The following is a 14,719-nucleotide window of genomic DNA, read 5'->3' on the forward strand; positions in this document are numbered from 1 at the left end:
GTTTTCAAGTGCATTTTTTTTTAATGAAAGATCAAAAGGATAAACAATGCAGATTTTTTTTCACACTCTTCTTTGCTCATATTTACCATGGGTGCCAATATTTTTGGCCACTACTGTATATAGGGTTTTCTGACACTACACTCAAAGCGCTTTACATAGTGAACAGGGGAATCTCCTGGATGATGCGACTGCAGCCATAGTGTGCCAGTACACTCACCATAAACCAGATGTTGGTAGAAAGTAGAGTGATACAGCCAATTAATGTATGGGGATTAATGGGAGGTCATGATTGATAAGGGCCAATGAGGGAATTTGGCCAGGACACCATGGTTACACCTCGACTCTTTAATGTGAAGTGGGATTTTTAATGACCACTGAGAGTCAGGACCTTGTTTTGACATCTCATCTGAAAGACAGTGCCTTTTTACAGTAAAGTGTCCCTGTCACTATACTGGGGTGTTAGGAGAACCCACACAAACTGCAGCATTTGTCGCCCTCACTAACACCTTTTTCGGCAGCAACCTGAGTTGAAGAAAATGGAGAGGGTAAAATTTGGTATGATTTTTTTGACCACTTCATTATTTTGATTATATTTTCATTTTGTTTGAAGTGTAATTTGAATTTAGAAATATTTTAGTTAGATTTTTAAAAATCAACATCGACCGGTAGAGGTAAAGTGTGTTCCTATGAAATCAGTTAATACTACCCATGATTTGTCTGTCAGATGAATATTCTCTATAATTTAATGGAGCGTAAATCCAAATCCTGACAAGAACCACATTTTCCATGCGTATAAAATCAGCGTGTCACTAGAAATATGCCTGACACAGTTGATGCACAAAATAACCTAAGTACATATTTCTATTCTTCTAATTCATTGGAAACAGTCCATTTACACTACCAATTTCTATAAATGTGCTGTCTTTGTTTATATTGCTGGTGCTTGATAGGAAATGGACTATATAATACCCAAAGAAGAACCTCAGAATTAAATTGCACTTCACCCAGCCTATTAGCGCTTTGCACACACAATTTTGACAAACCCACTTGTCCCTAGACTTAGCGCATGCTTGCATGAAAATATCAAAACTTTATGGCCATGCCCCTTGACTGTGCACTTATAAATTATGGCAGAGTGCAGCGCTTAGCATTAGCACTCTAAAAATGGAGCCCTAGGTCTTGATGATATATTGAATATTCAGAATATATTCACAATGATTTTGCTGCTGATATAAAAATAAGCAACATCTTAAACATCACAATTATGTTAATGTAATGTTTATTGGGCCATTAAGTTTTCTAAAGATAGCATCATTTGATTAATAATCCTTCCCTGTCATGTAACTTGAAGCATGAGAGAATTAAAACAGATTTTTTGTTGGTTTTTCAATATTTATATTTATCATTTATTTTATTCACTTTTTTTTTTTTAAACAGCCAGAATTTATTTTTTTCATGACCATTTCCCACCCTCTCTTAGAATGACAGTGTATATATATATATATATATATATATATATATATATATATACACACACGCACACATATACACACATACAGATTGAAAACAAAATATTCTCATATTCCTTCAATGTAGCTTGGGGAAATCCAACCTTTTTCGTGAACTAGGAAGTGTAGTGTCTTTTAAGGCCCAAGCATACTCTACATAAGCACGTGAACGCAGATGCATCTTTTCACGCGTTGTTGCATTGTGAAATGTGTCAGAGCGCAATTCATAACTTAACGCAAGTACAAGCTATATTCTCAGCGTTGCCGCAAGGGCCGCTACAGTGGATTTTCTTTTTTCGGTCAACAACTGTCATGGCGGAGCAAGTTAGATTATACAAACATATTTTCTGTCATCTTTTCAGCAAATACAAAAGAACATACTCCTCAACTATCGACATGTTGACTCCACCACATCCGGTTTCGTGGCACCTATAAACTCTTTTGCCCCCTTGTGGTCCGAGGTTTGTAACCACCAGAGCAACGCAAGAGCGCACGTAATGTATGTACAATGGGACCACGCGTTGGCCATGCATTGAAGAAGTGCTCGTGTCTGCATTTGTGTACTTGCGTAAAGTATGTTTGGGCCCTTAGTCTACTCTGAGTTGTTATGACAGCCAACAACAGCACAAGTTGTAGCGTCTCAAGACCAGAAACAGAAAACAGGCAATTAGAATCATCATGGCACTGCCCAGTGGTTGTTCAGGAAAACTGTGGATACTTTCTGCTGCCAAAATTGCATATAAGGCTTTTAAATGCTAAACAACATCTAATTTTTATTCTTTCTTTGGCAGTTCCGCAAATCATTGTGACAAGGTTCACACAGTTGCAGAGAGATTAGATGAGACCTGTGCAGCCTGAGAGAGTTCCTGTCAAGAGACATTATCATCCGCAGAACAAAAGCAGATCATTATCAGAGGGCAAGAGCCACAGTCACCTGTCTGACTCCCATTAACCTGCTTGACCACCTTCAGAGATCAGGGACCCCCACACGACCTCAGTGTCTTAGAAGGGTTAGAGAAGCATCCGGCTCCCCAGTCACTTCACAAATGCTAATCCACACAAGTGCTCCTCCAATTGTCCTGCCATAGAAACTTTGCTGTACAACACTATTTGCTTCATTGTAAGAGCCTGAAAAACTACACTTCACAAAATAGAGAGAATCTAAACTGAGAAAAAAATAGACTGATTTAGGGAGCACATAATAGATGTAGTCTTGGTATGCTAGTGGTACACCTAAGAAACACCATCTTAGAAACAAGAGAGTTGAAAAGGATAGTTATGGAAGTCTTAAAGTTAAGCAGCAAAAAAAAAAAATAAATAAACTTCTAAAAAAACAACGTAAAACCTTGATATTATAGTTTTATATGACCCCTTTAAACAAAGCTTTTCTTCAAGTGCTGTCTTTATAAAACTCTTATGCAAGGGTTCTTTTTATACTGTAAATTTGCACTGGCAAATGTTTGTGGGCCTCTTTTTCCTAAGTTTAACTTGCTCTAGGCAACTGGTCATGGTTGCAAAAACATAATAACGACTTTGTAAATTGGTGCATTAACAAATGACATATCTCTCAAGCTCTTGTAAGAGGAAAGAAGACATGGACATAATGTAAGCAATATGTCCTGATGTCATCTTAGCCACCCCACACATATATAATACACAGCTGACTAAATCTGCTAATTTCATGGTCTGCTAAGGAAACAAAATGCTTAAATGAGCAGAAATGGTCATTTATGCTGCACAAGTACTACATAGGCATATAGATTTGTACTGTAAGGTATTCAAAGTTCAAAGGCCTGTCACAAGGGAATACTATGTTGTGTGTTAGTGTGCATGTGTGTTTAGGTGTAAATAATGCACTTGTACATGTACTTGTGACAGTTGCTGTTAACACATTAGTCACTTCCACTGTAATGGCCTTGCCTGTTATATCCTACCATAAAGCCTGTTTTCAACTACTTTATAAGACCGAACACAATCCAAAACCAGAGAAAAATCAAATAACTTTTTACTGAAATACTGAATTTCAATAAAACATCAAAGGTCTGGTGTATCATGAAAGCGTGCAGATTTGAAGTTGCTGGAAAACAATGTGTCAACAGAGACCGCAACAATGGGATTATTTTTTCCTTGCGTTTTTGTCTATCTCTCTGGAAATGAAGATAGCAGCAGTGTACTGTGACTCATTTCTATTTCCCTGACGAACAGTGGTGAGGAATATTCACAGGACAGAGAGCGGTATAGGTACGGTGGCGTGTCGTGGAACTGTAAAGAGCTGTGGAATGGAAAGCAGCAGGAGGTTGTGAGTATTGGCCCTGAAAATGTGTGACCTCTCACTGCTTTGAGATTTGTGTTTTGTTTATCTGCCAGCTGATAGCATTTTGGTATGAGGTTTTTCTCATTCACATGTAAGAAATCTGTGCTCCTCTTTATCAAAGTAGTGCAGACTGTTTGGGGATACCAGGGAAATTGAAAAGCCCAAGATAGTTTAAGGGAAGCAATGAAAAGCTTTGTAGCATTCAGGAGTAATGTATTATGTTACTCATATCAAAGGCAGTGCTGACTGCACTAAAAATACTTCTGCATCATCAAATTGTTTGAAATGCATTCAGCTTTGAATTGGGTGTATTAAAACTTTACATATTGTCTTCAACAAATACTGTATATACTGTATACAATGGCCCCAAAAATATTTGTATCCCACTTAAAATTAATTTCTCTGGATTAGATACAAAATATCAAAACAATCGGCATCTGCAAACAATTTTTTTTTCTATTGACATTTTCCACTATGTTTGATAAACCAGAAAGTGTCCAAACAGTTGTCATAATTACGAACAGTATATCTATAGTTTTATCATTTGAAACCTAAAAAACGTCTTTTTGTGAAATGTTTTGCTGGATAAGTTTCCTATCTTTAATATAAATGCCACTTGGTTCTATATTGTGTTATGAAGATTTCATGCATTCATACACTCACACACTAAAGTGTCCAAACCATTTTTATATAAATATATGTATAAAAAGTCTATCTTACCTTGAAAACCAGCTCTCCGATAAGACCATTCCAAGTCCCATCTGCCTGCTGGCTGCCATATTTGTGATCAGGAGCCACGTAGATCTCATACTTGAAGCCAAGGTAGTTTGCCAGAGCATCAAGCACATCAATTGAGAAGCCCTGGTACTTCTTGGGCTTCCCAAGTACATTTTCAGAGACCATCACAAAAGGTTCTTCCTGGAAAAAGCAGCAGCACAAAAATAATTAAATCAGCTTATTGAGACTAAAGATTCTAGCTCCAACAAACACAGTTGCAGAGGATTAAGACATTTATAATAAACAGTCCCACGGTATTGCCTATGGACATTAAGGTAGGTGAGGGCACAGGTTTAAAAGTCAGCAGGGTATTATAAATACTCTACTAAGAACACAGCTTGACGTTCATGATTCTGAGGGTGGCAGATCCATTCCTGGATCTAAGACGAGTGTCTACCTGAAGCAGAAGTATAAGCTTCTACAGTGCCTTAGTTAATGCTTATAATTTTATTTTATTTTCAGCAGGAGTCAAAGCTGTTGTATACGGGCTGAGGCTTAATGTCATTTCACTTTAACCTGCCCTTATGAATTGCGGCATAATTCTAAGAAAAGTCGGGAGGGAATTAGCACCACGCCATATCCAATCAAGAGTAATATGAGGAAAGTAAATATGCATAGTTTTGTTTTTAGGGCATCTGAGTGAAATTTTACAAAGAATATAGGATATAAGGGTGCTTAAGGACCTAGGAAGGCCTCACAAAGAACCCGTTTCCACCTAGTATTAAGATGCATTTTTGATGATCCGATCACGTGGTCAGCGCTAAATACAGGTCTAAACTGGGTCTAAAATGTTTTGTAATCAGATCATAAAAGCCACATACAAATGTGAACATCACATTTGATGTGTAAATGCCAGTCTGTCCCAGAGGTGGGTAGTAAAGCACTACATTTACTCCATTACATTTAAGAGTAGGTTTAATAGTGGGCACTTTTTACTCTTACTCAAGTAAATTTTCTTTTACTTTGTTACAATGGACTATGTTCCTGTCATTACAATACTGGTTTTAATTAAATATTTGTTAATAAATGCATAGTTTATTGAGAGATTTCTTTGAATAGCGGAACTTTTACAACAGTGTAACTTTGCAGCTGCGCTTTGTCATATTGGAGTCGAGTTCATCACTGCAGCAGCAGCAAGCACTCATCAAAAACACTTCCTTTCGTCATGCAATACCTTCATTTTACACCAAGACAAGTGGATATTTCAAGATTAGAACTGCAGCTGCAACTTAAGAAAACTTGTTGCGGTGAGTTTTGGCGATTGTGATAACATTGTGTCATGGTGCTGGTAATTTTCAGGATGATGCTGTAACTATGAGCTCCAATGACCTCAGTTTCTAGGTATACATTTTTATACCAGTGCTGAAATATATCAGTGCCTACTGTAGAAATCCATGTTAACATCCGCGTTAGGTGTAAATGCCTTTTGCTCTGCGATTGCGTGTGCATGACTACTAAAGCGCATCTCTGTGCGTGCACACTGCACAGCAACTTTTGTGTTTGAAAGATGCTTTTTTTAAAGTCCTGCATGGATTCTTAGTTAGGTGTAGTTATTTAGATAATTAGTTATGTACAGTAAAGATAAACTACAGCTTATCTCTGTATTTGGAAGCATGTTAGGCTTATTTAAGTTCAGAGCTTGTTCTCTGTTGTCCATGGGTTTTATGACATTACATCGTCATGGCAACGAAGTTGTAAAATTGACTTCCATTGTAAGTGCCTCACTGGAACCAAGATTTGTGCTTTTTTTTTTTAAGAAAAGGAGGGACAATTCAAAATACATTTTTGTGTTAATCAACATTATGCCACAAATGCTGTCGACTGAGCTTAACTTGTACTGAATCGCATGGATTCTTAGTTAGGTGTAGTTATTTAGATAATTAGTTATGTACAGTAAAGATAAACTACAGCTTATCTCTGTATTTGGAAGCATGTTAGGCTTATTTAAGTTCAGAGCTTGTTCTCTGTTGTCCATGGGTTTTATGACATTACATCGTCATGGCAACAAAGTTGTAAAATTGACTTCCATTGTAAGTGCCTCACTGGAACCAAGATTTGTGCTTTTTTTTAAAGAAAAGGAGGGACAATTCAAAATACATTTGTGGTAATCAACATTATGCCACAAATGCTGTCGACTGAGCTTAGCTTATACTGAATCCGGAACATTCCTTTAACTGTATTGCATTGCATTGAAGAAAGAAAGTCATACATGTTTGGAACAACATGAGGGTGAATGATGAAAGAATTTCCAATATGAAATTATTATTATTATTATTATTATTATTATTATTATTATGTAATACATGTTAAATGTGTATTATGTCATGGAACATAGGGGAGTAAACGTCCATTATGTTACATATGAAAGTAACTAGTTACTCGCTACTTGAATATTCTTTTAATTTGATACTTTTTTACTCTTACTCAAGTAATTATTAATATCATTACTTCTACTCGAGCAATTAATTTTACTTGTACTCAAGTAAAAGTAATTGTACTTTTACTTGAGTACAGTTTTTGGCTACTCTACCTGCCTCTGGTCCATCCTGAACGTGTCCCGGACAGCAGCGAAGCACCACCCCTCACCTGTCAATCTGCCACTGCGCTAAAACAAGAGTTTAAACTTTGCCAGTTATGATCGGCTTCAAAAGGAAATAACCATCCGATCTGAATAAAAAATTATTTAAAAAAAACAGCGGATATAAACACAAACATGAGAAGATCATATATCTTCTTCAGTGTGTCTGAAATCAACATGCACGGACACTTATGAGAAGCACGGACATCTGAAGCTCCTTTAATACAAGTAATCCGCTAAAATAACTGATAATTCTGCTCGAAATGTTGCTTTTGTGCTTAGATTAAATTTCAGCTGCATCTGGGAGAAATAGTGCACTGTTTTTTCATGCTTTTATTTTTGTCTTTTCTGACTTTGTTATTGGTTTATTATCATGCAGTAACACACTGACATAGTGATTGATGTATGTCGTCATGAAACAGAGATCTCCCCTCCAAATCTGATCACAAGTGGTCACAAGAGATGCATTTAACACCAGGTGTAAACAGCGATATGTCTCACCTGACCACATGTGATCGGATCACTTGAGACGCATCTTAATAACAGGTGAAAACGGTGTCAAATGGCTAAATGTTTGAACTCAGGCAGGAGTGAAACATGAACTGGAGAGAAACATCATGGTTGCTGGTGTAACCTCCGTTCCCTGATGGAGGGAACGAGACGTTGGTGTCGATGTAGTGACACTAGGGGTCACTCTTGGGAGCCCAAGACACCTCTGGTCTTTGATAAAAGGCCAATGAAAACTGGCGAGTGGTATTTGCATGCCACTCCCCCGGATATATGGGTATAAAAGGAGCTGGTATGCAACCACTCATTCAGGTTTTATGCTGAGGAGCCGATATAAGGTCCGGCCATTTCAGCGGGTAGTTCAGCGTTGTGGCAGGAGGGACCAATGTCTCGTTCCCTCCATCAGGGAACGGAGGTTACACCAATAACCATGACGTTCCCTATCTGTCACTCACTCGACATTGGTGTCGATGTAGTGACACTAGGGGTCCCTATACAAAACGCCACAAGGCTGAACGGTGTTACGTGAACTGGCGGTGTGTGGTGGGCAGACTTGCTGTGTGCCTCATAGCCAGCACACCAGGTCGACACGTAACCTCCCCCGACACAGTTAAGAGTGTCAAACGGCCCTTTTTGGGGACAAGTCGACTACCCAAAGATAGAGGTTGCTTAACCCAGTTGTGGCCTCTTTTCCCCTTCTCTTTTTCCACACCCTAAAAAAGAAGGGGGATTATCCGACTGGGCTGAAAGGTCTAGTCGGGGGGTGTCCCTCCCAAGAGGAGGACACCGCGGAGACCACACCTCGCCCCAAGAGAGGGGGGGATATTTTTAAGTGGAAAAATATGTCACATGGTCTTTCCAACCAAGTGGAGAGCCTTCAAGGTAGATCCTGCCCAATGGGGGAGGAGTTACTACAAACATGGAGACTGGGGCAGAGGGGCTCTGCCCAAGGAAGACGCAGTTTGCAAGCAGGGAAACGAACTAGCGGAAGATATAGATTGCATGGTGTTTAGCCTTACAGGGAACCACCACATGCGGAGCACCTACCCCAGAACAGGGCTCTTAGTTAGCGCGTGTACTGGGCCGGCAGTGAGTCTCTCCGAAAACTCGACTGCCATAGGGCTCGGAGGAAGTCAACCAGGGAAAATGTTTTTTGAACACTACTAGGAATTAATGGCGCACGTCTTCAGCTCAAAAGGAGGTGGAAGGCGCTATGTGCAAGCGATACACCCGGCCGGCTATCCCGGGCTTATCCGCTTGTGTTGCGTGCCACTACCTGGGACGAAACCGGTTCCACCTGGAGGTTGTAGAACCTTGCAAAGGTGTTGGGTGTTGCCCAGCCCGCTGCTCTGCAAATGTTTGTTAGAGAGGCACCTCTGGCCAGGGCCCAAGAAGCCGCTACACCACGGATAGAATGGGCTCGTAGCCCTACCTGGGGCGGCATGTTTTGGGCGAAATATGCCATGGTTATGGCGTCAATGAGCCAGTGGGCGATCCTCTGCTTGGAGACAGCGCTTCCTTTCTGCTGTGCACCAAAGCAGACAAAGAGCTGCTCAGAGACTCTAGAGCTCTGCGTGCGATCCAAATGGATGTGTAAAGTGCACACCGGACACAGCAACAACAGGGCTGGGTCTGCCTCCTCCTGGGGCAGCACTTGCAGGTTCACCACCTGGTCCCTAAAAGGAGTGGTGGGAACCTTGGGCACATAGCCCGGTCGGGGTCTCAGGATCACGTGAGAATAGCCCGGACCGAACTCCAGGCACGTTTTGCTGATAGAGAATGCTTGCAGGTCACCTACCCTCTTGAAGGAGAGTGCCTTAAGCTCGGCTGACTGCAAAGGCTCAAAGGGGGCTCTCTGTAGACCCTGAATAACTACGGAGAGATCCCATGAGGGAACGAGGGGCGGTCTGGAGGGATTCAGCTTCCTGGTGCCTCTTAGGAACCTGATGATCAGGTCGTGCTTCCCTAAGGACTTACCGTCAACTGCGTCGTGGTGTGCTGCTATGGCAGCAACGTACACCTTAAAGGTGGAAGAGGACAGCCTCCTTTCCAGCCTCTCCTGCAGGAAGGAAAGCACTGATCCGACTGCTCACCTCTGGGGTTCTTCGTGTCGAGAAGAACACCACTTACCGAATAGACGCCACTTAAAGGCATACAGGCGCCTTGTAGAGGGGGCCCTAGCCTGAGTGATCATGTCTACCACCGTGGGTGGTAGGCCACTTAGGTCTTCCACGTCCCGTCCAGGTACCAGACATGGAGATTCCAGAGGTCTGGGCGCGGGTGCCAGAGGGTGCCCCGTCCCTGAGAAAGAAGGTCCTTCCTCAGGGGAATTTGCCAGGGGGGAGCTGTCGCGAGGAGCGTGAGGTCCGAGAACCGCGTCTGGGTGGGCCAGTAGGGTGCTACCAGGACGACCTGCTCCTCGTCCTCCCTGACCTTGCACAGGGTTTGTGCAAGCAGGCTCACTGGGGAAACGCATATTTGCGAATGCCAGGGGGCCAGCTGTTTGCCAGCACATCTATGCCGAGGGGAGCCTCGGTGAGGGCGTACCAGAGCGGGCAGTTGGAGGATTCTTGGGAGGTGAACAGGTCCACCTGTGCCCGACCGAATCGACTCCAAATCAGCTGGACCACCTGAGGGTGGAGTCTCCACTCTCCCCTGAGGGAAACCTGCCGTGACAGCGCGTCCACTGTGGTGCTGAGGTTGCCCGGGATGTGAGTGGCTCGCAGCGACTTGAGGTGCTGCCGACTCCGGAGGAGGAGACGGCGGGCGAGTTGTGACATACAGGGAGAGCGCAGACCACCTTGGCGGTTGACATATGCTACTGCTGCCGTGCTGTCCATCCGAACTAGCACGTGCTTGCCCTGGATCAACGGCCGGATCCTCCGCAGGGCGAGCAGAATTGCCAGTAACTCGAGGCAGTTGATGTGCCAACGCAGTCGCGGACCCGTCCAGAGGCCGGTGGCTGCGTGCCCGTTGCAAACAGCACCCCAGCCTGTTTTGGAGGCATCTGTCGTGACCACGATGCGCCTGGAGACCAGTTCTAGGGGAACACCTGCTCGTAGAAACGAGAGGTCAGTCCAAGGGCTGAAAAGACGGTGACAGACCAATGTAATGGCCACGCGGTGTGTCCCGTGGTGCCATGCCCGTCTCGGGACTCGAGTTTGGAGCCAGTGCTGAAGCGGCCTCATATGCATCAACCCGAGCGGGGTGGCCATCGCCGAGGATGCCATATGCCCCAGGAGCCTCTGAAAAAGTTTCAGTGGAACTGCTGTTTTCCGTTTCAATGCCTTCAAACAGGCCAGCACCGACTGGGCACGCTCATTCGTAAGGCGTGCCGTCAAGGAGACTGAGTCCAACTCCAAACCAAGAAAAGAGATGCTCTGAACCGGGAGGAGCTTGCTCTTTTCCCGGTTGACCCGAAGCCCTAGTCGGCTGAGGTGTGAGAGCACCAGGTTCCTGTGTGTGCATAACACATCTCGAGAGTGAGCTAAGTTTAGCCAGTCGTCAAGATAGTTGAGAATGCAAATGCCCACCTCCCTTAACAGGGCAAGGGCAGCCTCTGCGATCTTCGTAAAGACGCGAGGAGACAGGGACAGGCCGAAAGGGAGGATTTTGTACTGATACGCCTGACCCTCGAACACGAACCGCAGGAAGGGTCTGTGTCGAGGAAGGATCGAGACGTGAAAGTACGCATCCTTCAGGTCTACCGTCACGAACCAATCTTGCTGCCGGACGCTCGCTAGAATGCGTCTTTGCGTCAGCATCTTGAACGGGAGTCTGTGTAAAGCCCGGTTTAGTACTCGCAGGTCCAAGATTGGCCGCAACCCACTGCCTTTTTTCGGTACGATGAAGTAGGGGCTGTAAAACCCTTTCTTCATCTCAGCTGGAGGGACAGGTTCTATCGCGCCCTTCCGTAGGAGGGTAGCGATCTCCGCGCACAGGGTAACAGCGTTTTCGCCCTTGACCAAGGTGAAGTGAATACCGCTGAACCTGGGCGGGCGCCTGGCGAACTGAATCGCGTAGCCGAGTCGGTCCAGACCAGCCACCGCGATGGATTGGGAAGCGCAAGCCATGCGTACAAATTCCGCGCGAGGGGGACCAAGGGGACAACGTCGTCGGACGTACCGGCACGTGAGGCCTCGCGGCGGGGTGGAGCGCGAGGTGCCACAGCACGTCGTGGCCGTGCTGAGTCTAGGGACATCGAAGCACTTACCTGGCTCCTTGTGACCACCCCCGGAACAGCCTGAGACGGTGGAGGAAGAGGCCTGTCCTCATAACCTGTGGAGGCTGCCACATCGGGGGTGGCTGTGTGCCACAGCTGGGCGCTCAGGGGTGGAAAGGGCACCGCTGGAGCGCCAATCCTGCAAGAAAAAGCCCGTGGACGGTCGTCGTGGTGACGACCGTACACACCGGGTATGTGACCCAGGGAGGAAGGAAGCCGCTCTTTTGCTGAACTGTTGGGTACCGCAGCCACTTGGGCGTGCGGTGAAATCAAACAAAAAGGCAACAAAAGAGTTTCCACCCGGCCCTCCACCGGGGAATGGAGTGGTCTTTCTACCAGCTCCACATGAGTGGGTTCCCTCGTCCCTGGGTTGCCCGTCTCAGGGGCGCTTCGAGGACCTCCATGGGTTCTTTGGTGCCGGCTGTGAGACGGGTGGCGTCGGCTTCCAACGGTGGGCTCCACGCCAGGGCCGGGCCGGAGGGGCGGGCTGCGGCGGAGCCGGTGCAGTCACCGCAGGGGGACGCCCTTGGTGACGAGCAGACGGGGTGCGGGATCTTGAGCCGCGCCGGGGCAGGATGTGCCGGATTGCTCATCCGGAAGCCCGACTGGGGCAGACGAGCGTACTGGGGAATGGGAGGTCCGCGGGGGATACCCGGCGGAGGCGATCCCATTGAGGTCCCTAAATCGCCCCCAGTGCTAACCGTGCTGACCTCATACCCGTAGGTAGGAGGACTGAGGCGGGGAGCCGCTGGGGTGGCTTGCTTTTTTATGAAAGCAAGCCGCGACCACAACGTTGCCATGGTCATGTTCTCACAGTGAGAACATGAACCATTCATAAACGCTGCCTCCGTGTGGGTCGCGCCCAGACATGAAAGACAGCGATCATGACCATCCAAAGTTGAGAGAAAACGACCGCAACCAGGAATAACACACGATCGGAAAGGCATCTTTAGAAAGACGCGTCTTTAAAAAGACATTCCGTGTGTGCGCTCTTTTAGAGAAATATATTCTTTTAGAGGGGAAAAACGCTCTTTCAGAAGATATACTCTCTAGTTTTTCTGCCGAAGCGCCCAGGGGCGTTCTCTGCAGTGCACCAGTGCAGAGGAGGGAGAAGCCGCTGAAATGCGCCGTCAGATCCAGCAGAGGTGAATGAACAGTGCTATTCAGCTCACTGAGCATGACCGTTCAGCTCCGAAGAGAAAATCTGAATGAGTGGTTGCATACCAGCTCCTTTTATACCCGTATGTCCGGGGGAGTGGCATGCAAATACCACTCGCCAATTTTCATTGGCCTTTTATCAAAGACCAGAGGTGTCTCGGGCTCCCAAGAGTGACCCCTAGTGTCACTACATCGACACCAACGTCGAGTGAGTGACAGATAGGGAACTGAGATGACCCCTGATGGTCATAAATGTATTAAATGCAAAAGATATTTTGTTTGTCTAGTGGTTCATGCTACAAATACTCTAGGACCTATTTAAAATGAGGGAAATGGTCTGCAAATCCCATACAATTTGTGTAATGAGAGTTGATATTGTTACGGCCCTGGGTGTTAGTGCTGTTTTGTCCACCAGATGGCATTGTCTCTTTTCCAGTGTGGAGTCTAAGAACAGGCGCAATGAGTTTCCTGATGAGTCCTGGTTTGAGAGGCTTATAAAAAGACCCTTCTCCCCAGTGTGTTTGCCTCTTTTTTGATTTATTGTATTTATTTATTTTATTTACTTTTTTTATGATTAATAAATTATATATATATATATATATATTAAATCATATCCACGTGTGGCCTCCCCTTCATGTTACTCTGCCTTGAGCAAAGTGGTTTGTAACAATATACTGTTTCTTGGTCGTGACAGGAAATAAAGGCACAATTACCTAAAATACCTTTGTGACCCTAAACTGAAGATGTTAACAATAAATGTTCTATGCATGCATCAAGTGCGAGGAAGTGTAAATGAGCTTCTCTCATGAACATGTCAAAAAGATGGCTGATGGCAAGATTTATAGTGAATAAGGGCTTACATTTTGGTTTGTTTCTCACCCAAAACTGGTGATATTGCTTTTGAAGACATGGATTAAACTACTCGAGTCCTATGGATTAGCGTTATGCTGTCTTTATGACCTTTATGGAGCTTGAAGATTTTGAACCCCATTGACTTACATAATATGGACAAAGACACATCATACATCCTTCAAAATATATTAATTTGTGTTCTGCAGAAGAAAGTCATACGAGTTTGAGATGGCATTCGGGTGAGTAAATGATGCGAGAATTATCTTTTTTATTTTATTTTTTTTTAACTATTCCTTTAACTTAGTAGTAACTGTAAGTTAGTAACAGTATTCATGACTAACATTCTCACTATAACTGCAAATGCTGAGTAAGAGTAGTGATAGAATAGTTTCTCCAGAGATGTACACAGTTGATTTCAAAGGTTTCAGATCGGTTCCAAGTTCTTCGAAATTGTAAATTTGAAAATCTTCACATTTAATAGAAAAGGGGACTGCACCAACAATTTTCTCTCAGTTCTATATTAAGATTCACATTTATCAAAACATTACTTAACTTGATGGTACTTGTCAGTCATACAGTATTCATAGAGAGTTCTGACTGACTCTTGCGATCCCTAATGCTCAGTTAGGGATTTAAGGTTTTACTGCTCACATCAAAGAAATTAAGTCTTTAAGTGAAGGATTTTCTGTGCTTTTAAATGAAAAATACATAACCTGTTTTAAGCTGATCTTCCAAGCATCAGCTATACCTATGGCTGAAGATACTTAAGTGAAGTTCTACAGCAATAAGACCGGGCAACATTT

At 44.2% G+C, this 14,719-nt stretch overlaps 1 protein-coding gene across 2 annotated transcripts in view; it reads right to left on the reverse strand.

Annotated features, from left to right (window-relative positions):
* LOC127424243 (glutamate receptor ionotropic, delta-2-like) overlaps positions 1 to 14,719 on the reverse strand; it is a 618,756-nt gene that overhangs the window by 133,408 nt on the left and 470,629 nt on the right. For both annotated transcript variants that reach the window (XM_051669247.1, XM_051669248.1), the window contains exon 10: positions 4,543 to 4,740. In XM_051669247.1, the coding sequence (XP_051525207.1) occupies positions 4,543 to 4,740 (198 nt within the window). The remainder of the gene's footprint in view (positions 1 to 4,542; positions 4,741 to 14,719) is intronic.

The sequence above is a fragment of the Myxocyprinus asiaticus genome, chromosome 33, assembly GCF_019703515.2.
Source record: "Myxocyprinus asiaticus isolate MX2 ecotype Aquarium Trade chromosome 33, UBuf_Myxa_2, whole genome shotgun sequence".
In the NCBI taxonomy this organism is placed as follows: Eukaryota; Metazoa; Chordata; class Actinopteri; order Cypriniformes; family Catostomidae; genus Myxocyprinus; species Myxocyprinus asiaticus.